General features: G+C 43.3%; 1 protein-coding gene across 1 annotated transcript in view; it reads left to right on the forward strand.

Moving 5' to 3' along the window:
- dscaml1 (Down syndrome cell adhesion molecule like 1) overlaps positions 1 to 26,629 on the forward strand; it is a gene marked incomplete at both ends in the record, with an annotated part of 86,704 nt that overhangs the window by 43,844 nt on the left and 16,231 nt on the right. Inside the window, 15 exons of the mRNA XM_079272606.1 lie at positions 10,543 to 10,689; positions 11,154 to 11,432; positions 12,374 to 12,649; positions 13,221 to 13,520; positions 15,826 to 15,968; positions 16,255 to 16,384; positions 18,133 to 18,411; positions 19,793 to 19,921; positions 20,039 to 20,218; positions 21,567 to 21,772; positions 22,683 to 22,779; positions 22,956 to 23,084; positions 23,696 to 23,863; positions 24,361 to 24,431; positions 24,631 to 24,871. Of these exons, the coding sequence (XP_079128732.1) occupies positions 10,543 to 10,689; positions 11,154 to 11,432; positions 12,374 to 12,649; positions 13,221 to 13,520; positions 15,826 to 15,968; positions 16,255 to 16,384; positions 18,133 to 18,411; positions 19,793 to 19,921; positions 20,039 to 20,218; positions 21,567 to 21,772; positions 22,683 to 22,779; positions 22,956 to 23,084; positions 23,696 to 23,863; positions 24,361 to 24,431; positions 24,631 to 24,871 (2,775 nt within the window). The remainder of the gene's footprint in view (positions 1 to 10,542; positions 10,690 to 11,153; positions 11,433 to 12,373; positions 12,650 to 13,220; positions 13,521 to 15,825; positions 15,969 to 16,254; positions 16,385 to 18,132; positions 18,412 to 19,792; positions 19,922 to 20,038; positions 20,219 to 21,566; positions 21,773 to 22,682; positions 22,780 to 22,955; positions 23,085 to 23,695; positions 23,864 to 24,360; positions 24,432 to 24,630; positions 24,872 to 26,629) is intronic.

Consider the following 26,629-nt stretch of genomic DNA (forward strand, 5'->3'; position numbering starts at 1 on the left):
GATCAGCTGACAAGACCACAAAGCACGCCTGACTAGCCACTCTGTGTTTGTGTATGCAGGCGTGTGCAAGCGTGTTCCAGCAGATACATGTATTTGCTATCGGACTTTGTGCTTGACTGCTTGTGTAACTCCTACATATGCTGAGTGTGGTATGTTTGTGTGACAAGGAGACAAAGGAATTCCCAGACAAGGGAATTTGAGAGAGGAAGAGAGAGAAAAGCATGTAATGGCACCTCAGATGGACTCCCCATACTCTCCTCCTGCATCAGTGTCCTCATCATCATCAAGCTCTCTTGGGTTTTTCTTTTTCTTCCAGTCCCCAATCTGTCTTTCCTCCTTTTCTCCCTCTTACTTTCTCTTTGCTTGCCTTCTATTTCCCTCTCTTTCTGTCTCTATTTTTGTGTCCCCTTCCCCTTGCTCTGGCAGTGACATTGGGCTAAAGTGGGACAGAGTGTAGGGGGGCAGTGAGGCAGAAGAGACAGCCAGGGAGGCAGGGAGAGCTGCTGCTGTGGTGCCCCCCCCCCCTCCAAGCACGTACTTTGGGCACTCCTGGCCCCTCAGGCCTCCCCGCAACGTCTGGGGGACCCGCTTTTAGCATGTCACCACGACTCCACTCCAATCTGAAACATCTGTCTCTGCAGCTCTTTCGCTTCCCATCGTCCCTCATTTCGTTCTCCTGCTTTAACTCCTCCTCCTTCTCCTCCTCTTCATCCTCTTTTGGGTCTCTGTCGCCAAGATGCCCAGCAACAGCGGTGAGGGTGCATCATCACTGTGGCGCAGGCGAACGAAAGGAGCCAGGGAAGGAATGCGTAGGAGAGTTGGGGGCCTTCACTACCCACCCTACCTCGTTCCCCTCCCCCTTCCCTCACCCCTCACATCCGCCTGCCATGCAAGGTGCACTGAGGCGCACACAGGCCTTGCTCCCCGGTGACCCCCCTGCTCGCTGAGATTCAGTATGTGTCACTACGATGCTGCTTACATGCTGTTGCTCTGTAGTACTCCCACTGAGGACAACATGGCTTTACAAAGGGCAAGGTTTTATTGATTTGTGTGAGAGTTTATCACATGTGTGCCGGTGCTCTCCCTGTCTCCCTCATTCACACAAGCTTCAGCATTATGTATGTATGGTCTAGGTCTTTGACCATTACAGAGGGAAAAACAGGGATAAAGGCATGGGGAGAGGGCTGATGGTGAAAACAGGCAGATTATCTGATTTATCCTTCCTTCTATTTCTTTTGGTTTGGATGAGTGCATTTTTCCATTTCCTTTATTTCTTTTTCTTTTTCCGCTCTCTTTTTCTCCTCTCTCTCTGGTCTCAAGCATGAGTTGCTCAGAGAGGGTGAGGGGTGTGTGGGTGTACGGGGTGTCACCTTCTAGCAACAGATATAGAAAGCGAAACGGGAAGACAGCAGCAGGAAGAGAGACGGGGGTAGACAACAGAGAACCAAGGAAACGGATAGATATCAAGATAGGGAAAGACAAAGAAAACAGGAGACTTTGTGTTGTTGGGGAAGGCGGCAGCTGGCATTTGACGGTGAAGCATGCCTTTTTAATGAGTGCATTAGTCCTCTGCATACCTATCCTCAGATGACTGCATCATATTGAACCTGGTAAACAGACAGAACAAGGCAGGAGAGCAGGATGAGAAGGTCAAGGGTTGGGGCTGAAAAACCAAAACACTTGGAGAGCGATAAGAATAAACCCGAGTGTGTATCTGTGTTTCCTCTTCAATTACTCTGCATGTGTCCTCATGGAGAGAGAAACTTCAATTTTTTTTAACCTTCTTCTCAACCTCTGGTTGAGTCAAAGAAAGTGGCAGTAATATAACGTTCTTGTGGCTCTTTCTCTGTCTAGCTTGTTCTCAGTAGCACTTAACTATTACAGACTACTTTGAATGTGATAGAGAGGAGATAGGAGCAAGCGTCATTCATTTCACTAAAGAGAGAAAGAGAGCGAGACAGAGAGAGGCTCATGCAGGGAGAGAGCCTATTGTCGCTAGGTGTAGATTTCCCATTGTCAAACACACGTCAATTCTTCAGACCCAACAGAGGAGAGGAGAATAGGAAAATTATAGGAGCAGAGAAAAGGATGAAGGGAGAGAGGGTGGGTTGGAAGGCAGGAGAGGAACAGGGGAGGAGGGGAGTGGTATTGATTTGACACTCGGGGAATCACACCACAGCTCTGTTCATTTTCATTCATCTGCCCTTGTAATGGGGGTGTTCATATGGCAGCTAGAGGGAGAGTGCAGGAGGGGGATTTAGAAGGATGAGGACATTTTATTGGAATCTAATCTTTATTATCCCTCACCCCTGCCCACCTTTCAGCCCCTAAACACACACACAGACATGTATGTATGCACAGGTGGACAAGCACGGGTGCACTTACTGCATGCTTTAGACACACACAACCATGTACACACTCTTGCCTATAGATGTGAGTGAAGTGAAGTGAGGGTGTTAATTACATGTTGGACCTGAATGGACTCACAGTTGTACAAGTCGTGTTTTATGTAGTGTGTGTGTGTGTGTGTGTGTGTGTGTGTGTGTGTGTGTGTGTGTGTGTGTGTGTGTGTGTGTGTGTATGATGCAAGGAGGGCGTTTAGGTACAGTACGAGTAGTTCAAATGAAATAGCTTTTAGTAGGCCCTCCCAGTGCCTCCTTGAATCAGCCATAATGGGCCCTTGGTAATTATTAAATGAACCAGCCAGGGGAAGGTGTGGAGGAGGATTAATCATGGTCTGACTCCTTTCATTTTTTCTCACACTGACAAACATCATCTTTACCTGTTAACTATTGAAAGAGCAAATGCTTGATGTGATTTTTTTAAATATACTTTTTGCATACAGGCCTTTTGGTGTGATCACAGGCTGTTGTTATACAAATCAGCATTGGTTTTATTATAGTGTACTGCATGTTTAATGATGGCCCTCTATGTAAAATATTGCTCATCAGCTGAGTTGATGATTTAAGGACTAGCAAAGCTGCATGAAGATAACAGTTAAAACAAACCATGTTCTCAGGTTCATGGGCTATTACCTTTGGAGAGAATACAAAGGTCTAAATAGTTTAAAACTGCATAAGCATAATTACTATAATGACTATTTCAGTGGATAGTAAGGAATTTGTTACTTTGGTAAGAGTAAGTTCAGTCCTGAGTAACAATATATTTATTTATACGAGAACCCCTTATTTATACTCGGTGCAAAATATATGCACCGTCCCGAAGAAATGTTTAAGATGTACATATATATGTTAGGATCGTTATGACTTCACACCTTTTCTCACTTGTTATGTCGGAACTAATTAAATCATTTGAAACTAACGTGGTCCAGCATGGTGTCACATTAGCACTAGCTACGCTACTGGATGACCGTTTTGGATTAATAATCACAAATACATTGTTGTACCTTGTTTACCGATGTTCGATGCTCTGTAACTGAATGTCTCTTGCAGGGAGTTGACTAACTGCTGGTAGGTTGGGCTGTAGCACTGGGCCATATGCCACATTACTATTTTATTAGTCTGCCACAATATCCACTGTAATTGCCACAATTACAATTACCCCTCACACACACACACACACACACACACACACACACACACACACACACACACACACACACACACACACACACAGTTAAATTATGCCAACCATTGTTCCACTGAGACCCCTATGAGACTTAACACAAGAAGTTTTTCCAATTTTGGACTGAAGCAGCAGAGCTGTCCGTGGTGCTACCTCTGCTCGTATCCCTGAGCGTTTGGAAATATAGCTGTCCATGGTGCTGATTTTCTGAAGGCCTTGAACATTTCTCCTCTATACACCACTTCTCATGAGCATGGGTATATGCACTTCTGTAGATTTTCATTATGGCATATTTTCTAGCTTGTTTTAGGAAATCCTTAGCTGTACACACTACACACTTTGCTGACGAGGCGGTGCTTAAATAATTGATGAATAAAGTTAAGGTAGATGCATCTTGCTTAACTCTATTCATGTACAATAACTCTAATGGTAACCCCCCTAATCTATCATTTAGACATCCTTAAACTTCAACTGTGTTCCATCCTAACGCAAATATTGTTTGTTGTGGTTCATAGCTTGCTCAGTGAATCATGGGCCTTTCACACCCATGTGCAGGCTGATTTTTTACATGCTCTTACACTCCTATATTGCCATTTGAAGACATTTAGTTCTGCTTTAATTGGAGATGATAGAATTTTGAGGTGTGTGGCCTGAATGTTTTTAAGTATATTTCAGAGGCCTTTGTGAATAAAGGGCAGCAAACAAACAATGCATTCTCAATGAGTCTTTCACATGCAAGCACATGGGACTAGCACTATTTCTCTCAGCACAGCGATACCGAGTTCTCTGTTCCAAAAGTGCTTTTATATTAATAACAGTAAAACTGTCTGAAAATGTGTTGTAGTTTTAAAACAGGCATTTGCACCTTTTTATGATTCTGAAACGCATTAAACACACACTTACACGCCCTTAATGCCTCACACATGCTCAAATATGGACTCACAAATAGGTCCACATCTTTCATCTCCACTGCAGCATCTGGTACAAGTGTGTGTGTGTGTGCGAGAGAGAGAGACAAAGCTAGTGAAATTAGCAATGTAATGATAAGTGGATAGATGGAGACACAGTGGCAGGAAAGGAAAAAAAGCAGAAAAGCGGAAATGAAAAGCTGAATCAAGAGGAGGAGAATAAATAACAAATGTGTAGGTGTTCTCCACTGTCTGCTTATCGCTGTGGCATCCTGTAGTGAATGTACAAAAACACATACAAAAACACATACTTACAATTTGTTGAGTGCGCTCTGTGGATCGTGACACAGTGGGAGTAAGAATGTGTAGATCGTGAAACAGATTGTGTGTGCATGCATTTAGGATTCGTCCATTTTTACGACTGATTTGTATTGTACCAAGCATGTGGTCCATTTAGCCTTAATACCTGAAAGGCAAACCTCGACAATAACGGTCGTGACAGTCTTCAGCATGTGTTTCTGTGGAAAAAGCACTGAGTGAATAATGAAGTGACATGATGCATGGAGATGTGTTGAGCTCCGCCGTGGCCTATAGCCCAGGCCTGTGAACCAATTACAGATCCATTCAGCGTTTTCTCTCTCCTCTGATCTCCATCGCCATCATTTAAATGGCTGATTCCATTTTTACCTCTAATGAAGGGTACTCTGTCGCACATACAAAGCATGCGCGCACACACACATGAAAAGCACTCATGAAACGCACACTTGCACATGTCGCTGTGTGCCACCGCAGCGCCCCCTACCCAGCTGTTGTCACGTGAGTGCACAGGCCCTAGCAACAGCGAGCGAGAGAGCGAACAAAAACGAGAGATCCTGGCGAGAGCAGGGGAGAGAGGAATGGTTAAAGAGAGGGAGAGGGAAAGAGATGGGAGGGAAGGAGGGAGGGGGAGCCATAGAGCATTAATAAGTGATGAGTCCAACAGTGTGAATTGCTGTTAGTTAGCATTGCTGCAGCACTGCCTTCATTTGCATGGCAGCACCAAGAACAAACCCCCTTACTTACGCCATTTCCTCTCCTGCTCTGTTTCTCTCCGTTATCACTTTCCTTCTCGCTTTGCCTCGCTGTTTTATCTATTTCTCTCTCTTTATTGTCTCTATAATCTAGCCAGCGTCTCAAAGTATGTATGTCTTTTCTTAGTTTTTGTATCTTTCCTGTCTGATCTAATTATTTTCTCCAACCTGCCACATTAGCATTAGCATTTTATCTTCATTGTTTTGCTCTTGCTATTCTCTGCCCCCTCGTCCCTGTTTAACGATAATTTGTTAAAGACGGCAGCCATGTACAACAACGCCGGGATATATATAGCTGCGACTTTCCTGCTTCCCTTCATTTTCTGCCTCCATCTTTTTGCCACCTCCTCCATCTCACCTGCCTCCCCCTCCTCTAACTCCCCCATCTGTCTCAAAGGAGAGGGGTGTCCTCTCTCCGGGGGAACTTTGGGGAAGACAAGTGATGCCCCAGGGCTTCTTAATCCTTTTTTCATTGTTTCCGTCTCTCTCTCGCTCTCCTCCCCCCCCCCCTCTCTCTTTCCCTTACTGTTTCTCCGTCTCATTATTTGCATGTATGTCTGTGGAATTTCTGGCATGCGTACACTTATACACACACACACACTTGCGCACACAGAGAGATACAATAGCAGATTCACTCTGCACTTGGCTTGACTTCGTCCCTAAGGCTGATGAGCTGAACTGATTCCAATACTTACAGGCTCTCCTAAAAGAAGAGGAAGAGGAGCACAGACTAAAAGGAAAAAGGGCCGCGGCAGAGAGAGGTAGAGGGCAAAGGGGAGACTGGAGGAAGAGAGGCTGTGAAGGGTGAATAGATATCAAGGAGTCAAGGATGAAATGAGTGGATTTTGCGCCTCCCTGGGATGGACCTCAAAAAATCTCATCCTGCGTCCCACAGCAAAAGAAGAAAAAAAAAGCAGACACAGAAGCACATGCATACAGACATACATACACACACTCAACAACAAACTCCTGGAGGCGTAGGCAGACTAGACAATAATTGATCTTCTCTCCTACAAGGAGAGGCTTGCAAGGGGAGAAAGAGAGAGGGAGATAAAGAGAGACAGATAAAGACGTAGAGGAATTGTTTTTACCCATGTGTGGCTCTCAGGCCTGCAGGCCCCTCATCCCTCTCACTCTCTCCCCCTCCTCTGTCACTCCCAACGGCATGTTTCTCTTTATCTCCCTATCTCTCCCTCCATCAATCTCCATCTGCCGTCCTCTTTCCTGTAGGGTCAGCCCCTTCCTCTCCTCCTCTGCCTCCCTCCATCACTTCCTGCACCCTCTCTGCTGTTTTAGGTGTGTCACATCTCCAAAGACAGCAGGAGAGCAGGCGGTGGCTGGAAATTAGATATGAGGTAGAAAGAGCAGCAGTGAAAAGAGGAGAGTGGAAGTGAAGAGTAGTAGAGTAGGCTGATCTCAGAGCAGCCGAGGGAAGATAGATAATATGTTATTTCACCTAATATACCACTCTCATTGAGCACTTTAGTGTTGGAATGATTCATTGATCAGAAAATTGATAAGCATCACTGATAATTCATTCATCTTTTGATAGTTTGAACTGGCTGCTTTTGCTCGGTCATAACTCACCTTGTTTAGTTTGTCACTACATGCTGTAGCTGGACATACCAAAATATTATTATTTTCAAGGAAATGTAGGTTACTCAGTATGCATCATTTGGTATTTGTTAGTTATTAACACACATCAAATGTATATCAATGGATAGAGTACCGGTAGATGGAAATTGTGTTGATTGCTCCACAAGCAATTGATTTTGCAGAAAAAATATAAACTATGGCAAAATTATAGAATAATTATCCTTTAAAACCAACATTGATGAGCTGAATGTCTCTTGCGCCACTCTCTTTTCTCTCCATTCTTAAACATCTCAGCATTTCTTTCTCTAACCCCCCCCCCCCCCTCTCTCCCCTCTCCACCCCCTTCTGGTCTGTCTTCCTCTCTCCAGGCATGTTGTGACAGGTTGTAGCAGTGTGTTACACAGGGTTCTACTCGCCAAGTGCATATTATCCTGTAAGGCTTAATACCCAGGTTGGAACAAAAGGGCAGGCTTGGAAATTACAGCTTACGTCGCTTAGCACTCAGCACAACAGTCTGACTCGCATGAAAACACGTGAGTGTGAACCTCCACATACAGTATGCATGATGCACAGGCAGACAGTTACAAGTGCTCTATGTACATGTGTACATATGTGTGTTTGTATGTACAGTATATATATATATATATATTCAGAAATCTTACAGCTCAGTATCACACACAGATATTGTAACAGATCTGACGTTAAGAGTCGGGACTCTAAAGCTCTAAAAGCTGATCAGCAGCCCTGAACTGATCAGTCAATTCAACGATTAGTTGATCGGCACAAAATTATTCCATAACTGCTTCATAGCTCAAGTCAAATCAATCAAAATTACACTTAGTTTTTCCAGCTTTTTTATCATTGAAAATTGAATATATTTGATTAATTGACTCTTAATTGACTTAAAGATGAATGTAGAAAATAGTCAACAGATTAATCGATGAGCAGTGAAATGACAACAAATGAAAATCCCTTCTGTTGAAAGGAATAATGCACATTTTGTTTAGGCAGTCAAAACTTGGCAGCTTCAACACAAAATGTAACGCCCTCGGTCTTCTTCAAGTTTCAGTATTGTTAAAGTGATGGAGCGTGTGTGTGTGTGTGTGTGTGTGTGTGTGTGTGTGTGTGTGTGTGTGTGTGTGTGTGGCAGGAAGCCAGGCTACTCGTCTCTCTCTTAATAAATCTCTTTTGGATGGGGTTGTGGTGCTATAAAACGCATCGATTGTTGTTGCTCACAATGTGGCAGGAGACACACACACACACACACACACTCACACACACTAGCTTGGTTATTGATACTTACACATTCACATCTACACGTGTCCATTGATACATTTTACCAAAAATCTTGTGTTGACATTGACATAGATGCAGAAACATGTACCGATGAGTGCGCTCATATCAGACAATTAACATACATGTTGTTTATCAAAACATAAGAATGAGAACTGGGAAAATCTATTAACGCAGTGTTGACAAATAAATTAGCATTTAAGTAAAAACAAAACGACCACTGACTTTTCACACTACAGCAGTCTCCTTTCATCAACAATTAACCACATCTAAAAGCTAGCACCCTAAAGTTTCACAACATATGTGCTTTGACTGGGTGCTGACCTATTGCTTGGAGCTGTGTGTGTGTGTGTGTGTGTGTGTGTGTGTGTGTGTGTGTGTGTGTGTGTATGTGTGTGTGTGTGTGTGTGTGTGTGTGTGTGTGTGTGTGTGTGTGTGTGTGTGTGTGTGTCACATATTTCCAGTGTTCAACTATTCAATGCTCCTGTGTTTAACTCAAGTCCTCTCTTGTCAACATTGCAAAGATACAATGAAACACCATGTACCGGTACATGCAAACAACAGCCAGACACACTCACACACACACACACACAAACTGCAATAGAATCCACATAAGCAAACAATCTGCAATCTACAATGAACTCTGAAGTGCACACATGTCTAAAATATCCCTTTGGGGGAACAGAATACAAAAAGAGTCAGAGAAGCGGAAAGAATTAAACACTGAAATACACTCTTTTCGCCTCTTCTTCTTCCATCTCGCTCTTCTCCTCTTCTTCTTCTTCTTCTTCTCTCACATACACACATGTGCACATGCTGTCTCTATTGACATGTAGATAAATCAGAGGCAGACCAAGCAGTCACTGATGTGAAATGAAAATGACACTAATCTGCTGTTACCATAACACACGGAGACACATCAATTATTTACACCTACAATAACACCCTTCTCTCTTCTCTCTTTCTCTTCCCCCTCATCGGTCTTTCTCTATTGTGTAAATCTCGCTCGATGGATGGCACAGAGTATGTTTAAAGCTCCCATGTGTTCACCTAAGTGCTGTGGTTGGGCCTTTTGAGGACATGTTTATTCTAGTCCTGCCTTTCCTTTTCTTCTGAAATTCAGTGTTTTTCGCGGTTTGTCAAGACGGTCTCATGATGGAGGAGTTGGCATTTCTCGTCGACTCCAAAAGCAACATACGTCTTACGCAACCTTTCCCTCACCCAACATCAGTTGTTCTTTGCTTGCTTTGCTTTTTCCATCAATTGCAAAAAAAATGAAGAGCGGTTTTAATTGTGTTCATTGAGAATAGTGAATACAACTTGAAAAGACATGTGGCATCGAGAGAGCATTTGTGTAGAAGTGTGTATTGATGTGGGTGTAAAATGAAGAAGTAATAGTGGTACGTTTACATCCATATTAGGCGGACAAGGCATTGTGTGGAATGTACGGTTTATCTTTTTTGGCAATTGTGGCAATCTTTTCTTGTTTTGTTATTACACCACTGAAATATTTATCTGTGACCTGGTAAAACACAGTGTAACACTGATGTAGTAGAGCCTTTACGTCAGTGAACTGATTAAGTACAGAACCTGTCAGTTACACAGTAAATCTATCTGAAGAACATTAGCCACCATAAGCTACAGGTCATACCAGACCAGGTTAAGCTGTAGCAGCAAAACATCTGAGTGTATTGAATTCAGCAAAGGTGCATTTTATTGCTTATGAATTCAGCTCTCGACTTGTATGAGGGCCAATTGCACCATTTGTCTTTCAAAAATTGCATAACCTCACATTAAAATAATTTAGAAAAATCACTCAGAAATCCTTACTTTTTCGACATAGACATATGTTATTTAGGCATAGAGAAGACAGAAGAAAGTGAACAAAGCCCTATAGTGGACATCATGAAATTGTAATGAAAACAAACAAATGGATTTATCTATACAGCATATGACACCCTCTTTCCATAGACCCTCACAATGCTTTACATGCAAACGACATGGCTTTGTTGTAATATGTTACTTAGATATGCTGACTAACGTATCCTTCTCGCCTCTCCTACCTGTTCCCTCTCTGCTGTCCTCCACAGGTAACCGCTTTTTCCTGACCACATTTGGTGCTCTGTATATCTCAGAAGTTCAGAAGGAAGATGCTCTGTCCACCTACCGCTGCATCACAAAGCACAAGTACAGTGGAGAGACTCGCCAGAGCAATGGAGCCAGGCTCTCTGTTATGGGTAGGCAACGTAAAGTTATCATTTCCTTTCATTGTAGTTGCTAAATGCCAATCAAAGCATGACTATATGAGCAGTGACTTTTCTTTGACACTTGTATTCTTCAGAAAACTTACAAGACAGCTGTTTCCTCTGTTTCTAGTTTTTGTGCTAAGCTAAGCTAACCAGTGTATTGTTTTTATATATGATGATTTCAATGTAAAGTGTCTTTGAGTGTCATGAAAAGCGCTATACAAATAAAATGTATTATTATTATTTGTTATTATTATCTGCTAGCAGTAGTTGCATAGTTACCCTGTAGACATGACATTGGTATCTATCTTTTCATTAAACTCTTAGCAAGAAAGTGAATACATTTATTTTCCAAAATGTCAAACTATTCCTTGATCTATTCCTAGATCAAAAAATTGGTTAAAGTACAGATTTTTCTGAATGAATATATCGTTATGGACGTGCTTCATCTACAGACCCTACGGAGTCCACCCCGTCACTGCTGGACAGTTTCCAGTCCGGTGAGGTACAGGTGGGGCAGAGTGTGGAGCTGCCCTGCATCGCTTCCGGATACCCAAACCCCACCATCCGATGGCTAAAGGATGGTCGGCCATTACCTGCAGACTCCCGCTGGACGCGGCGCGCCTCTGGCCTCACCGTTTCCGATTTGAGGCTCGAGGACAGTGGCAACTACATCTGTGAGGTCACCAACAGCTTTGGCTCCAAAGAGGTGACAGGTCACCTCAACGTCATAGGTGGGTAAAGGACTGAAAACAGTATAGCAGAGTAATAAAATACCAAGATTCAGCACACGACAAAGCATCACTGATTACTTAATTCATCCGTTGGTCCGCAATGACAAGTACAGTTGGAGTGAGATGAATGTGATGTCAGGTGTGATGGAGACATCATTTAAGCTGGACCGAGCGTGAGCTTGATCCCCACGGATGGCTCGTTCCCCAGCAGTGCTCCCAAACTCCAGCGAGGCGTCGCTGCGGTGACAGAGCAGAACAGTGGTCTTGCAGGCCCCGTCCTTCTCTTTACTTAGGATGTGAGAGCGGGAGGGAGAGATGTATGAATGAACGAGACGTGAGGAGGTGACGCTGGTAGAGAAAATGGTACACGTGTGAAGGGAGGAGGGGGGAGGAGGGGGAGAGAGGAGATGTGGTTGGGAAAGGGTGACATCACAACACAACCCACAAACCTCCTATGACAGAGCATAGAAGGTGGTACACATACACACACATTTGGACACACACTTACAGTAGATGCACTTATTGCCCATGGAGAAAGTCTTACACTTGCATGGTCACTCCCTGACACACATGCTCACACACATTCAGCAGCCTAAAGCCCTCAACACCAGCTGCTTTATTGCTCACTGACATTTTCTCCCCTTTCTTTCTTTCTGTCTCGGTTTTGCTCGCCGCTTAGCAGACACACTCACCAGTAAAAAGCAATGGCAGAAATCTCGACACACAAACAACAAATATACGATCACACCAATATCGGGTTTCGGTTGCCTGGCCTGTCCCAGTTTCAAATTGCTTTCGTTTAGTAATACAAGTAATGCCACCAAGTTCGGTGCCTTGTGTTTAGATATTAACTTGTGAGTGAGAAGGTATGACTGACATTTATAAAAAAGCACCTTCTTGTCTTTGTTTTTTTAATCTCTGCCTGGTCGTCTCATCTCTAGAGCCACTGCGGGTCACCTTGTCTCCCAAGAACCTGAAGACGGGGATCAGCAGCACAGTCATCCTATCCTGTGCCGTCCAGGGTTCCCCGAACTTTATGGTGTCCTGGTACCGTAACACAGACTCTGTCCTGCCCGATCAGCACTTTTCCATACAGGGGGCTCACAATGAGACATTGTTCATTTCCGCTGCACAAAAGAGACACTCGGGAGCTTACCAGTGCTTTGCCACGCGCAAAGGCCAGACTGCTCAGGACTTCTCCATCATACTGCTCGAAGGTGAGGACACCATGTCGGTATACAATCATCAATGTATATATAACAAGAACTGTCCAAGGTCCAGTTTATGTAATGCCTATACTTAATGTGGAGTTGTGGGTCTGTTACTGGGATATGTCTTTTTCAGTTTTGTCCGTATTTCGACAAATTATTGTGAAGTGAACTGATTGACCTCCATTTATTCAGTGGGTAATAACGATGACAATTGCAAAGCATTTCTGTTATGTTTCATCTCGTGTAATCTCTCCAATAATTTCCAATTCATTTTTATTTCATCATGCACATTGAGGACATGCACATTTGCACACATATGTTTCTGCATATGGTTATGGTAATACTATCCCTGGGACAGATTGGCTATATTATGTTACACTTCCTGTTACAACCACGAGGTGTTACTGTTTTTATTCGGTGCCGTACAGTAAAAACATTTTTCATATGCTTCTGAGTATTGTGATTTAGTCTATTCGTGTTTTCAACCAAAAGGCTGATTTGAATCCAGTGTAACACTCTGTTACCATTTGTTTCTATATTCACACCTTACATCTCTTGTCTTTTGATTGTTTCTCAGACGGTACACCCCGCATTGTCGCCTCCTTCAGCGAGAGGGTGGTGCTCCCGGGTGAACCGTTCTCCCTGATGTGCGCTGCCAAAGGAGCACCTCCTCCCACCATCACCTGGACCCTGGACGACGAGCCTATTGCCCGGGACCTGTCGCGTGTCAGAACCAGCCAGTACACGCTCTCGGACGGCAGCACCGTGAGCCACGTCAACATCAGCAGCCCGCAGATTCGCGATGGAGGAGTGTATCGGTGCGCCGCACGAAACTCGGCCGGTAGTGCCGAGTACCAAGCGCGCATAAACGTAAGAGGTGCCTGTCTACTTTTCAATATCAGTCATACAGCGGCTTTTTATGGCCTGACCCCTACCCTGACCCATATCCTATCCTCCACCCCTCTCTATCTCTATCTCTAAGTCTGTATGTGTGTTTTGCTTTCCTGTATATTTTTAGTTCTTCTCTTTCTTTCTTTTTTCTATTGTCTGTCAATCTTTACACTTATATAATAATTATTTGCAGCCATCAGTGTTTTGTTCCTCAAGCAGCACATACAGTGTATGTTGCCTGTCTCATTATGTCTTTCTTTCTTGCAGTCTGTTGCTGTCCTGTTGTTTAGTTTACTGTAGCTCTGCACCTCAGACTTTGTGAACGCACACATACATATGAACACCATAAGAAAACAAATACAAATACTCATCCACCTACTGTAGCTACCTGTATGCTCACATACAGTAAGACAGTAGTTTAAAGGCACACCCAATGTTCCAACCGAGAGATTGTAGCTCAACATATGGAGAGAAAGAGTGGCGAAATGAGAGGAAGCAAGATTAAGGGAACGTGAGACAAATGGATGAAGACACTTTAGAAGAGAAAGAAACAGATGGCCAGAGGCCGAGGGAAGAGAGAGAATAGATGGAATGAGAGAAGAGGGGAGTGCCAGTGTCTGCTGGGGGAGTGATGGTGAACTCTGGTGACAGGACTGGTGAAGTCACTGTCGTCAGAGATGACACCGATGAGGAGTGACACCGATGGACAGGGCTGTATCACTGTCTCCATGTCTCTCTCTCTCTCTTTCTCTCTCTCACACACACACACACACACACACACACACACACACACACACACACACATGCACACTTTTCTCTGTCCTTTAGTGAGATGTATGGTTGTGACATGCGAGTCTGCTCTAAGGAGACATGCCAGAATGATCATCGGAGTAAGAATGACCTCAATTGCCAGAGAGCTTCAGCCCTTCATGCAATACACATCCAGCTAATACACACATGCATAAGCACACATGAAAAAGCAGGAACACACTATGCTTGCCCACTCAGTGAAATGTGAGACACTTAACTTATCTCATTCAGTCAGAGGCCAAAAGCAGAGACACTAAGCCACACAGACAGTAGTTGAACACACATGCACGTGTATACTGTTTATGTGTTTGTGCGTGAGTGTCGGCGTGTGTGTCTGTGCGACGGTGCTACTGAATAATACATCTTTCACTCGTCAGAGCTGTGACTTCAAAGCTCAGCACGCGCTGAGAAAGGCAGGAGAGAGAGAGAGAGAGAGAGAGAGAGAGAGAGAGAGAGAGAGAGAGAGAGAGAGAGAGAGAGAGAGAGAGAGAGAGAGAGAGAGAGAGAGAGAGAGAGAGAGAGAGAGAGAGAGAGAGAGAGAGAGAGAGAGAGAGAGAAGTTGGTAGGAGGGGAGGAGAGACAAAAACAAAGATAGAAAGAAGAACAATGGTGAAAAGGTCACAGAAGAATTGACAGATGATTGAGTGATAGCTCCCAGTGTCCTCCAGTAATGCTAAACACATTTAGTGTCCGTCCGACTTACTGTCTGGCTGCCGGTGCACATCCTTCAGTCTCTCTTTTGGCAATGATACATGAGCAACATATTGAGGCAGTCACCCAACACAAATCTGGCAGGTTCAGGATACATTTACTGTAATATATGTCTGGCATCCCTGCATTAGGTTTGATTCTGGTACTCGGGGAAACAAAGATAACTGTCAGAGAAACGGGGGCGTTTTCCCAAATATTTTGACCCACTTTTAGTTCCCCCTGCCTAAAGCGGAAAGGTTTTAACTTTTAAAGGCAACTGATAAGGCAAATTTTAGTTCACATCTTTTTACAAGTTGCTTAAAAAACAGCTGAGTAACTGTATTGCTGTTGACTTTAAAATCGTACAGTGTCTGACTAAACTGATTTTCAATAGAAAACAGTTGGTCAGAAATTGTGCAGGAGTATGCAGGCGCTCCTTCAGAAAAACTATAAAAACAATTTAAGCTGCTTTTTAACATTAAGATAAGACACTCAAACCTCTCTCTCTTCACATACCCTTACATGCTTTTTTTCCTCTTCTGTCTCTTCCCTACTGCCCAACTCCCTTCCCTGTCACCCCTCCCCTTTATTTCTAAAATTCCACAACCTGCCTCTGACAACATCAACTAATAATCTTATCATTTTCCCCTCTCTTTTCTTCCTCTGGTCAACACATCTCATTTTCTTTCTCTCCATATTTCTCCCTCTGCCCATCTCTCTCTCTCTCTCTCTCTCTTTTTCTCTCTGTGTGTCTCTCTCTCTCTCTCTCTCTACCTCTCTACCCCCATTAGGTCCTCCGAGGATTCGGCCTATGAAAAACATCACTGCAGTGGCGGGAAGAAACTCTTTCATAAACTGCCGTGTGATTGGGTACCCTTACTACTCAATCAACTGGTACAAGGAGGGGCTTCTGCTGCCTGACAATCATCGCCAGGTAGATTTCGCTTTCTGCATTTTTGCTTCAAGAAAATAGAAATTTATCATCACTTAATTTCCATACAGCACTGTACAACGTGAATATACAGTATGTGGGTACATAGATCCTATCCTTCTAGTGTTGTTTAAAGGTCACTCAGTTGTGGTTTGACCATCTAAATTACAATTTTGGCAACTGATCATCTGGCATCATCTCATTCAAATTCACAGCTCTGTTTACATGTATGAATAAAAAGACCATCCATGGAACACCTCTGAGTGTAACACTGCTGATTACTGTCCAGGTGGTGTATGAAAATGGGACTCTGAAGCTCAGCGACGTTCAGAAGGGGATGGACGAGGGAGCCTATGTCTGCAGCGTGCTCATCCAACCACAGCTGTTTATCACGCAGACTGTCTATATTGCTGTCAAAGGTCAGTTGATCATTTTCAAAATAATAGCTTTGTCAGAGTTTCACACTTTCTTTTACTTGGCTAGGATGGAGAGTCATACAGATATCTCTAAAAGCATGCACAGCACTAAGTACTTGTTAGAGGTTTGCCCAATGAAGAGAATAAACAAAGTAAAATGATTATAGAAATGTAATTTAAATGTGTCTAGATGTTTTTTACTGGGAAAGAAATCTGAATGTGAAAGAGGGTGATTGTAACACTGATGGAGAGTGAGTAAGACTGGTTTTGAAGCAGGAGGGTGTGAGTGAAACAGAGAGAGAGGAAAGAAGAAAGCTGTATGCATTGCCTCTAATAACCCCTGATTAAGGGGCGGAGTGGCCGAGTGCGCTGTTTCAACCACTCCGCAATTACATGGAGCACAATTTGTGTGCGTGCATGCCACACGCATGCATAAATGTGTGTGAATTGCATGGTGTGTTTGTGTGCTGCATACATTTTGCATATCTGTATGCTAATGTTTGTCAGCTCGCCACACAGCATGATAGCATGACATGTTAGTTTTAAGAAGTTGTGAGTTTGGGTTGTGTGGGTTTTGACTTGACATTAGCAGATGTGTGAAATTGTTGGTGGTCAGGTGTCTTCGTGGTGTTTTTTCGTGCATACATGCACATGCGTGTACACAAGTGCGCTTTCGTGGACATGCACATGCTCGTGTGTATGTGCATTGGCTGCATGCGAGTGTGGGTATGTGCTTGTACGAATGTGTGCTCGTCATGTCTCTGATTTAATTAGATGAATTTTAACGAGGCCCAGATTAAATCCCCCAGATGTCTCAGCTGTAACCCCCCCCCCCCCCCCCCCCCCAACCAGAACCACCACCCTCCCTTCCTTCTCCACTCTAAACCACCGCCATCACCTCCGCCGTTCTCCACAGCAACACCGCTCTTCCCCCTGCGGATGGGGCTCTAATTAGAGCAGCTATTATGGGCTGGCTTTAGCAGGGCAGGGTGGGATGGAGTGGAAGGATTGGTAGGGGGTACAGGCGGCTAAAAAGTGGGTAGGCTAGTAGGCCAGGCGGTGGTGTTTTGGAAGCTTCCGGGGTCCAGGCTTAGATGACAGACTCAAGAAATCCAACAGAAAGATAGAGTAGTTTAACAAAAATGATTCTGATCCATATCCTCGAAAATAAATCTCACTCTTTCTTCATGTCTCCTTCTTTTCTATCTTTCTACATCCACCTCTTTTCCCTTTGCATCACTCACCCTCCCACCTCATGTCCTTTTGGTGCCACCAAATCTTCAATGTATGTCTACGCATATTCTGCCTGTCTTTACATCTGACTTTCTCTCTTTCTTTATCCTTCACTTATTCACATTTGCCTCAAATCTCTGTCTTCACCTCTTACTCACCCCGCTCATTTAAAAAACCCTCGAACTGTTTTCATTCATCTTTTTTTCCTTTATTTCCACCGCCTATTCCCCTTATTCTGTCTTCCCTCGATATACCCTTCATTTCACCCTGTTGCCTGTCCTTGCCTTTTTCTCTCCCCCACTCTCCTTTTCATCATGTATTTCCTCACTTGATCTGTCTGTTCTATCTCTTTTACTCATCTCCTTTTATCTCGTTTCACTATCCCCCCCCCCAATTACTTTGTCTCTTACATTTTTATTTACTCTCTCTTCCTCTCTACACATCTCACACCATATCACTCTCCCTCCTTCACCTCTCTTGCTTTACTCTTTCATCCTCCCCTTCTCTGCCTCTCTCAGTTCCTCCACTGATCCAGCCATTTGACTTTCCTCCGACTTCCATTGGTAAACTGATGTACATTGCCTGCGTGGTGTCGTCTGGAGACATGCCCATACGCATCACATGGCGCAAGGACGGGCAGGAGATCGTGGCCTCTTCTGGCATCACCATCGACACAAAGGAGTTCATGAGCTCTCTCCAGATATCCAAGGTGTCGCTCAAACACAATGGCAACTACACCTGCATTGCCAGCAACGATGCTGCCACTGTCAGCACGGAGCGGCAGCTCACAGTAACAGGTAAGAAAGGAAGGAGTGAGAGATGATTGTTAATACAAAAGTGAGATTAAGAAAGGGTTTAAGGGGAAAGGGAGGGGGTTATTTTAAAATAGCACTGCAGTGATTTAGTATTGCACTCAAATAAAGTTGGATGACTTCGTAGATTCCAAAAAGTAGTCAAAATTGAAGCAGCAAGGCTTATATATCTTGACTCTATGTCCTTGTTATGGGTTACGCTGGATACTTAACTTCCCATAATGCAGCTCAGTAGGATCTTTTATTAGACCATCTTTGCTAGTAAAAACCCTCATCTTTCAAATTGCATGACCTCCAGGGTAGACTTTCTGTGAAGCTGAGTGATTGAGTAATTTTGTCAGACTCTTCAGAGCCTCTCACATAAACGACTACCGGTATTCAACTCTTTCGTCCTGTGTACTTCCTCCTGTGGCTCCTACTTTTTATATATAAAATCAGCAGTGTTGGAAAGTAACATTTACTCAAATACTACTACCTAACTACAGTTTTGAGGTACCTTTACTTAACTTTACTCTTTCGATTTTGTGGTACTTTACAGAGCCGACCTATAGACCAATTTGGTGCCCAAGGCAAGATTTTAAGTGGTGACTCTAGCAATACTGCCTATGCCTCTGGCTCTGGTACTTTTTACTTCTTCTCCATCACCTTTTAGTCCACTGCATTTATTTAACAGCTGTAGTTACTTTGCAGATTAAGATTTAAAAAATTAAGATTTTACATTCAATATTAGTTTGAAAAATATGTTTAAGATTAAACCTGGGTTGCCAACTTTTTTTATATGTTTACATATGTTTTACATGTTTTATACTGTTATATTATACATACAGTCTATATATGTACATATAGACTGTATATAATATAAAAATACAATCCAGGGGTCGGTAACCTTTTTGATGCCATTTTTTTAATTTCTGGTTAATCAGTGTTCTATTAACATCAAGTTTAATTGTGACACCACATCAACATTTAAATCTACAACGGATCTGTAATTCTATTCCATCCATATTGGAAATATGCACAGCAACATTTGAAAAAAAAGATCCTTCTCCTATAATCAGAAGGTCCTAATGAAAACATCCACATCTGAGTTGAAATCATGAACTCTACCAACCTTCCACTAATCGTGTTTATCAACAAAACATAAATCAAACCACCCAAAATAACTGTGCAAAGGCCAATGGCTGTGAAATAGGTCATTTTGCATGAGACGTCACTTTCCCAATTTCCCAAAACATCTCTTGCACACTTAATATTCCATTGGTAAGCTTCCGAGTTCCAGTGGTGGCACACGTGTTCCAGTGTGGGAAAGAACCCCCAAATTAAGTTTTCTTTGTCTTTTTATTCACTTCTTCTCTCCTTTCTCCAGTGCCTCCTCGGTTTATGGTTCAGCCCAATAATCAGGATGGGATCTATGGAAAGGCTGGGATCCTAAACTGTTCAGTAGATGGATACCCTCCTCCTAAAGTCATGTGGAAGCATGCCAAAGCTGCACTAGGTGACCTGTCTTTCATTATTTATCTACAGTATGTAGATAAATATTGGTACATTTTTGTTCAAATGTAGAGATCCTCGGTTACTTTACAGTTCATCATAATCTTCTCTTTCTGTCTAGCGGGTATTGGGAATCCACAGCAGTACCACCCTGTGCCTCTGACGGGCCGTATCCAGATCATGGGTAACGGCTCTCTACTCATCAGACATGTTCTAGAAGAAGATCGTGGATTCTACCTCTGTCAGGCCTCCAATGGCGTTGGCTCGGACATCAGCAAGAGCATGGTCCTCACCGTTAAGAGTGAGTGTACAAACTCCAACGAGCTAATGTAGCAGAGCATGAGTGTTGCAAGGCATGGATGACTGCGGTAAGGCCATCTGGGATGCTCCGGCTGTATCGGTCTCTACGCACACACACACTTGCTAACTGTGTCAAACCAATGAGCCAGCTCGCACTACTCTCCCTGTGCTCTCTGGGCAAGAACATACACCCAGGCACACTAATGAATTGGTGACACAAAGGTGACCATGGACATAAGAGCACAACAATAAAGAACAGTGAGAGAATGAAGGGTGTGTGTGTGTGTGTGTGTGTGTGTGTGTGTGTGTGTGTGTGTGTGTGTGTGTGTGTGTGTGTGTGTGTGTGTGTGTGTGTGTGTGTGTGTGTGTGTGTGTGTGTGTGTGTGTGTGTGTGTGAGAGTGTGTGTGTGTGTGTGTGTGTGTGCGCAGTGAGAAAGCGAGTGATTGATCTTTTGACTCTTGGGATCTGTTTACAGACAATCAAAAACACTTTGAGCTGAATCATTATCTGCAATCAATCTCTCTCATCCTGCCCTTGCTGTCAGTGCCATCCTATGTAATGGAATGGGAACATGCATGGGGGAAATGTGCATGCACATACACACACACACACAGACTGTCAGCATCAGGTTGAGCATTATAAGAGACTTTGTAGGATGCAAAACCAAGAACTTACAACTCAGCTTTACCCACAAAAGAGACGTTAATGCATAATTCCTGGCTTCTTTCGACACGTCACACACAGACGCATATTACCAGGTGCACATAAATACAACCACTAGTCCCCCCCACCCGTCTCTCTCTCTCTCTTTCTCCTACTGGTGTTAGTGTTATTGATTGAACCGTTCCTCTCCTCTGCCTCCTTCAATTCTGTCTGTTTCGCTCAGCGGAGAAGGAGGAAAATAGGGAGGGTGAGATGAATAAGTGATGAAAACAAAACAGCAGAACCCTCCTCAGATCGGTATTGCGATTGAGTGTGTGTTGGCCAGAGAAGATTGTGAGTGATCTTATGTGTAGAGTGCACACGAAAGGTAGTGTATCGTTTTTTGCCTGTTCATTCCCCTAGACTCTGGTGTAACTATTGGAGAATGAGAGAGGAGGTTTATTGACTTTACCTCATTGACCATAGCTCTTCATTACTCTACTACTGCAATGGAACTTGGCCACTGTGAACTCCACCTTTTTAACTGCCGGCTGTCCCCCCTCTTATCCTCTTCGGTCCTCTTCCCCCTCTCCCTCTTTTATCTCTGTCATCTGGTGTCCCCTCATTAATCTGTTTACTTTCACCATTTCCTTCATGTGTTCTCACCTTCTCTTTTTCTCACACTCCATTTGCCTTCTCCTTCCAGTCCCAGCTATGATCACCAGTCACCCCAACACTACCATAGCTAAGAAGGGTCACTTGAAGGAGCTGAACTGCACAGCCAGGGGAGAATGGCCCATCATCATCCGCTGGGAGAGAGGCGACACAGTCATTGACCCTGACCGCAACCCCCGATACTCCATTATCACCAGTCCCAATGAGAAGACAGACGAGGTGTTGTCTACACTCAAGGTAAGAAGTTCTTACCTATGGCAGAGCATCTAATTGAAGAAATCAGACAGCAATGTCTTTACGACATATCATCAGTTTGGTATTGGAGTCTGGACCAGCTTGCCTTCCACGGTAGATGGATTCTTGCGATGTCACGAGATTGACACAAGAATCACGGGATCATATATTACACGCAATACATCTTGGCTTCAAATATTGTGTGTCTTGGAAGCCATGGACTGGACAAATAAGCGTCCTGTGAGTAGCTGCTGGCGGCTCCGGGGGTGGCTTAGGTCTGTGTGAGATGACATAGGCGACTGTTCATTCTTAACAGCAATGGCAACACTTGAAGAGTTTAGCGTAGATGCTGCAATAGCATCAGTTATAGAAGAAGAGGACAATATTTATACATCGAAAGAGAAGTAAACAACAGCACTGAAGGCTTTTCTCCGTGGAGAAGATGTTTTTTTCTCTTCTCCCGACCGGCAACAGTTTGATTGACAGATGGTTCATCCAATCACCTGCCAAGTATTTTATGAAAATGCCTGCCCCTTTTCCAAACAGTTTCCAATTACGGCTTCTCAGATGGTTCTGTGCAACAAACCATCTGGTGAGTCAGGTTCCAGACCAGCATCTCCAAAGGGGAAATGTATGTTCATCTTGGGACATCCAGAGTTGCTATACAGCAGACTTCTGATTCAAAATATATGATTCCTATTTTTTAAGTGCAGGCAAAACATGCTTGAATGGGGTTTGTGACTTATTGCACCTCTCCTCCCAATGCAATGTACGGTGAGTCACCTAAACACCAAACATGCATGGTTGAGAAGAAACTGTCAAGGGGCCTTCTCCATCACAAAGGTGTACTTTACACAGAAAGATAGAGTTGTTTGTCTCTTTGACATTTGCCTTTCTACATTTCTCCCTGCAGCTAAAGCCAGCAGAGCGTGAGGATTCTGTCTTCTTCTCCTGTCATGCCATTAACTCTTATGGAGAAGGACGTGGCCTTATCCAGCTCACTGTGCAAGGTACTGTAACGATTCCTGTCAAATGCAGGTACCATCACAGTATATTGATAAAAGCGACACAAACCTGCTTGTCCCTCTTTCCCACTAAAATATCTCTCTTTTTATGCTATCCTCTTTATCTTTACCTTTGTCTTTCCTTCCTCCCTTCACTCGCGCTCTCTCATTTAAATCCTCAGAGCCGCCGGACCCTCCGGAGTTGGAGGTGCGTGAAGTGAAAGATCGCAGTATGAATCTCCGGTGGACACAGAGATTTGATGGAAACAGCGTCATTACCTGCTACGACATTGAGTATAAGAACAAGACAGGTTAGTAAACAGACTGTATTCTTCATTTTACAGAAAATGAAGATAGAATATAATCTAACAGTTGAATAATATGCTGAGCTGTTGGTGATTGTTTTCTTTATTTTAAACACTACTGAATGTATTGGAATTGACTGTCGATGTCAAAATACAAACTAAAATGTTCAAGAATTGTACGTGACGATTCTACAGGAAGATTATAGGGAAATAACACTGAGGTTGTGTTGGAAATTGCATACTAACATATTATGTACTACATACACAAGCAGTGTGTAAAGCATACTTCCTACTGAATTAAAGATTATGACTTATTCCATTCAACTCACATACTTCCTATTAAAGATTATGACTTATTCCATTCAACTCACATCTCATACTCAGAAGTTCTCGCTAATGTAGTATCCATCTGGGCATTTCTCATGTGCACAAAATCCACATTCAATGCAGTGGGAACGCACGACATATTCAAATGTATGTCATACTTAGTATAAATAGTATGTTAGTGTGAGATTCCAAACGGCCTTAATGTTGTATAGGACTGACAAAATACAAATCCTCAAAGTGGGAACAATAGTGGAAAACTGTATAAGTCAATACTCTCTTTTTTTTGGCAGATACATGGGAGCTGAAGCATGCCACTCGAAACATCTCTCCCACAAACAATCAGGCAAACATAGTGGACCTTCACCCTGCCTCCGTCTACAGCATCCGCATGTACTCCTACAATGTGATAGGCAAGAGCGAGGCCAGTAAGGAGCTCACCATCAGCACAGAGGAAGCACGTAAGGATCTTGACAGCACTGCACTTATTTGAGCACATATTTCACGTTGGATTGTTGTATTAGCTCCCAGTCACTGCACCTGTGCCAACGCCGAGATATGTCCTTGGATATTTGTATAAAAATTCCATTTCAATAAAACTGAGAAAAACATCTTTGAAAGTTGTAGATTAGAATATTAAGGCCATGAGACTTACTGAAAACATGAAATCTTATCATTAAAACATGAAATCTTATCTTATTAAATCATCTCTCTCTCTCTCTCGCTCTCTCTCGCTCTCTCTCTCTCTCTCTCTCGCTCTCTCTCTCTCTATCGCTCTCTCGCTCTCTCTCTCTCGCTCTCTCTCGCTCTCTCTCTCTCTCTCTCTCTCTCTCTCTATCTCTCTCTCGCGCTCTCTCTCTCGCTCTCTCTCTCTCTCTCTCTCTCTCTCTCTCGCTCTCTCTCTCTCTCTCTCTCTCTCTCTCTCTCTCGCTCTCTCTCTCTCTCTCTCTCTATGCAGAGCCGGATGGTCCTCCTATGGAGGTGATCCTACAGCCGGTAACCTCTCAGAGTATCAGGGTCACCTGGAAGGTAAAGTATAAGAATTGTCTGTTTCAAACTGCGATGTACTTCTTCAACAATGATTTGTTTGTGTAACACTTAATCACATGTTTGCTGCCTGTAAAGTCCTGATTCCTTTTCAGTGTAAGTAGTCTGTGAGGTGGGTAAACACACACTATGAATAAGAACAGATGATGTCAGTGCTATATTTCCGTTTTCTGTTCTCCAGGCTCCCAGGAAGGAGCTGCAGAACGGGGTGATCCGAGGTTACCAGATCGGTTACAGAGAGAACGGCCCGGGCAGTAACGGCCAGTACAGCATTGTGGAGATGAAGGCCACTGGAGACAGTGAGGTCTACACACTGGACAACCTGAAGAAGTTTGCCCAGTATGGTGTGGTTGTCCAGGCCTTCAACAGAGCCGGCACAGGGCCCTCTAGCTCAGAGATCAATGCTACAACACTGGAAGATGGTGAGAATCACAATAAACAGCACATACAACATAGCTCATCTTGTGTGAAAGAGATTCATTGCCTCATGTTCTGTTTATGAGTCTAAATATGGGTTAGTGATCAGCAGCAATAAGGATACAATGGAAGAATAAACGGTCAGACCTATGAAATATCACCCTCTGTTTGTTTGGCTTTGATTCATAGTTACAGCACTTTTTTTGTTGCCATTGTTCTTTTTGCTGTCTCACTGCCTGCTCGATGTCAAATCATGCCATGCTTTGTAACCTAAAATGACTACATGCTCTCTCTCTCCTCTCAACAAGACTGAATGTTGGCTGCTGGCATCCACATGCTTTTCACAAATACCAAGGACACACATAGTCTCATAGACACAGTACACATTCAGCAGCGCCACAGAGAGGATTGAGTGAGCCCCTGTATAGTGAGACATGCAGTGATACTGCCATGCACCCTGATGGCTCTGGGGTAGATGTGCAAAATGTTGACTGAATGAACCACAAAAGCACTTCGGGAGCAGAAACCCCTTCCGAGGCTGTGCAATCCTGAACAATGTTTAGACAATTTGTACTCTGCATCTGGCTGTAGGTATGCAAGAAAATACACATAAAATATATAAGACACATGGGCCAGATTTATTCTTCATTCAGGGAAGTGTAGTAGCAAAAATGCAATCTTAAAATCTTTTGAGATAAATCTTTTTTTCTGAATTACACACCTGTATTCAGATCTGAACCACTAACGAATCTCTTGCTTTTACCAATTTTTACATTCTATCAAATTGTAAATCTGTAAAGAAGTCACTTTCGAGAGCCATATTTTGCATGGCTAGGAAGAAATATTGACATTTAAAAAAAAATCCTAAATCCATTAGTTCTTCAAAAATGTAAAAAGGTATGTGAGGTGGAAGGTAGTCTTGTGCTGGTGTAAAGCAGTAGGAGCATGGATCACTTGGACTTTATTTAGTTTTTGGATTGTACATAATTAACTTGCTTTTCCATTGATTACTTTCTTGTAAAGCAATATTTTCTCCAGCAATTGACTTTTGGCCAATGAGGAGCTAAATAAATCCAAAACATGCTGACGTATGTTAACAACGCACCGATAAATGGATCTTTAAAAAAAAAAAAAAAATCTCATCCTTATTATATTCTCTCGAGAAAACTTCTTCTTGTCCTCTTTATTCTGTAATATTAAGCTGCAGTTAATTCAATCAATCTGTAAACTGTACACGAAACAGACTTTTTTTTCAATACATGCCGCATCTCTTAATCTCTATCATAGGACATCCACGTTTGGTTTATCTCCCCCCCCCCCCACACACACACACACACACACTAAACAGTTGGCTGAACCCCATTGGTCCAGAGCAGGCAGAGCCCTCTAGTTCTTCCCTATGGCTGTCACCGTGGCGACAGTGATATTGATGGCCATTATGATAATAGTGATAACAACAAGCATACTAAAAATAATTATAATTAGCTTGTCTCTCTGTCTGTCCCTCTCTCTCTCTCGTTCCCTCCACTGCTTCCTGCTGTAATTATCCACAGCTGAGCATATTGTCTCTGCTCCCTCTTTTCATCTTTTTCTGCCCTTCTCTTGTCCCCCTTGCTTTTAACTCTCTTCCTCCCTTCTTCCTCTGCCCCTCACCCCCATCTCCTCCTCCCTGTATCCCCAGTCCAAAACAGCTTTTCATTATTTCTGTTCCTGTATTCTCCATCTTTTTTTTTGTAAAAAAATGATGAACACAACAACCTTTG

This window comes from Melanostigma gelatinosum (assembly GCF_949748355.1).
Source record: "Melanostigma gelatinosum genome assembly, chromosome: 7".
Taxonomy (NCBI): domain Eukaryota; kingdom Metazoa; phylum Chordata; class Actinopteri; order Perciformes; family Zoarcidae; genus Melanostigma; species Melanostigma gelatinosum.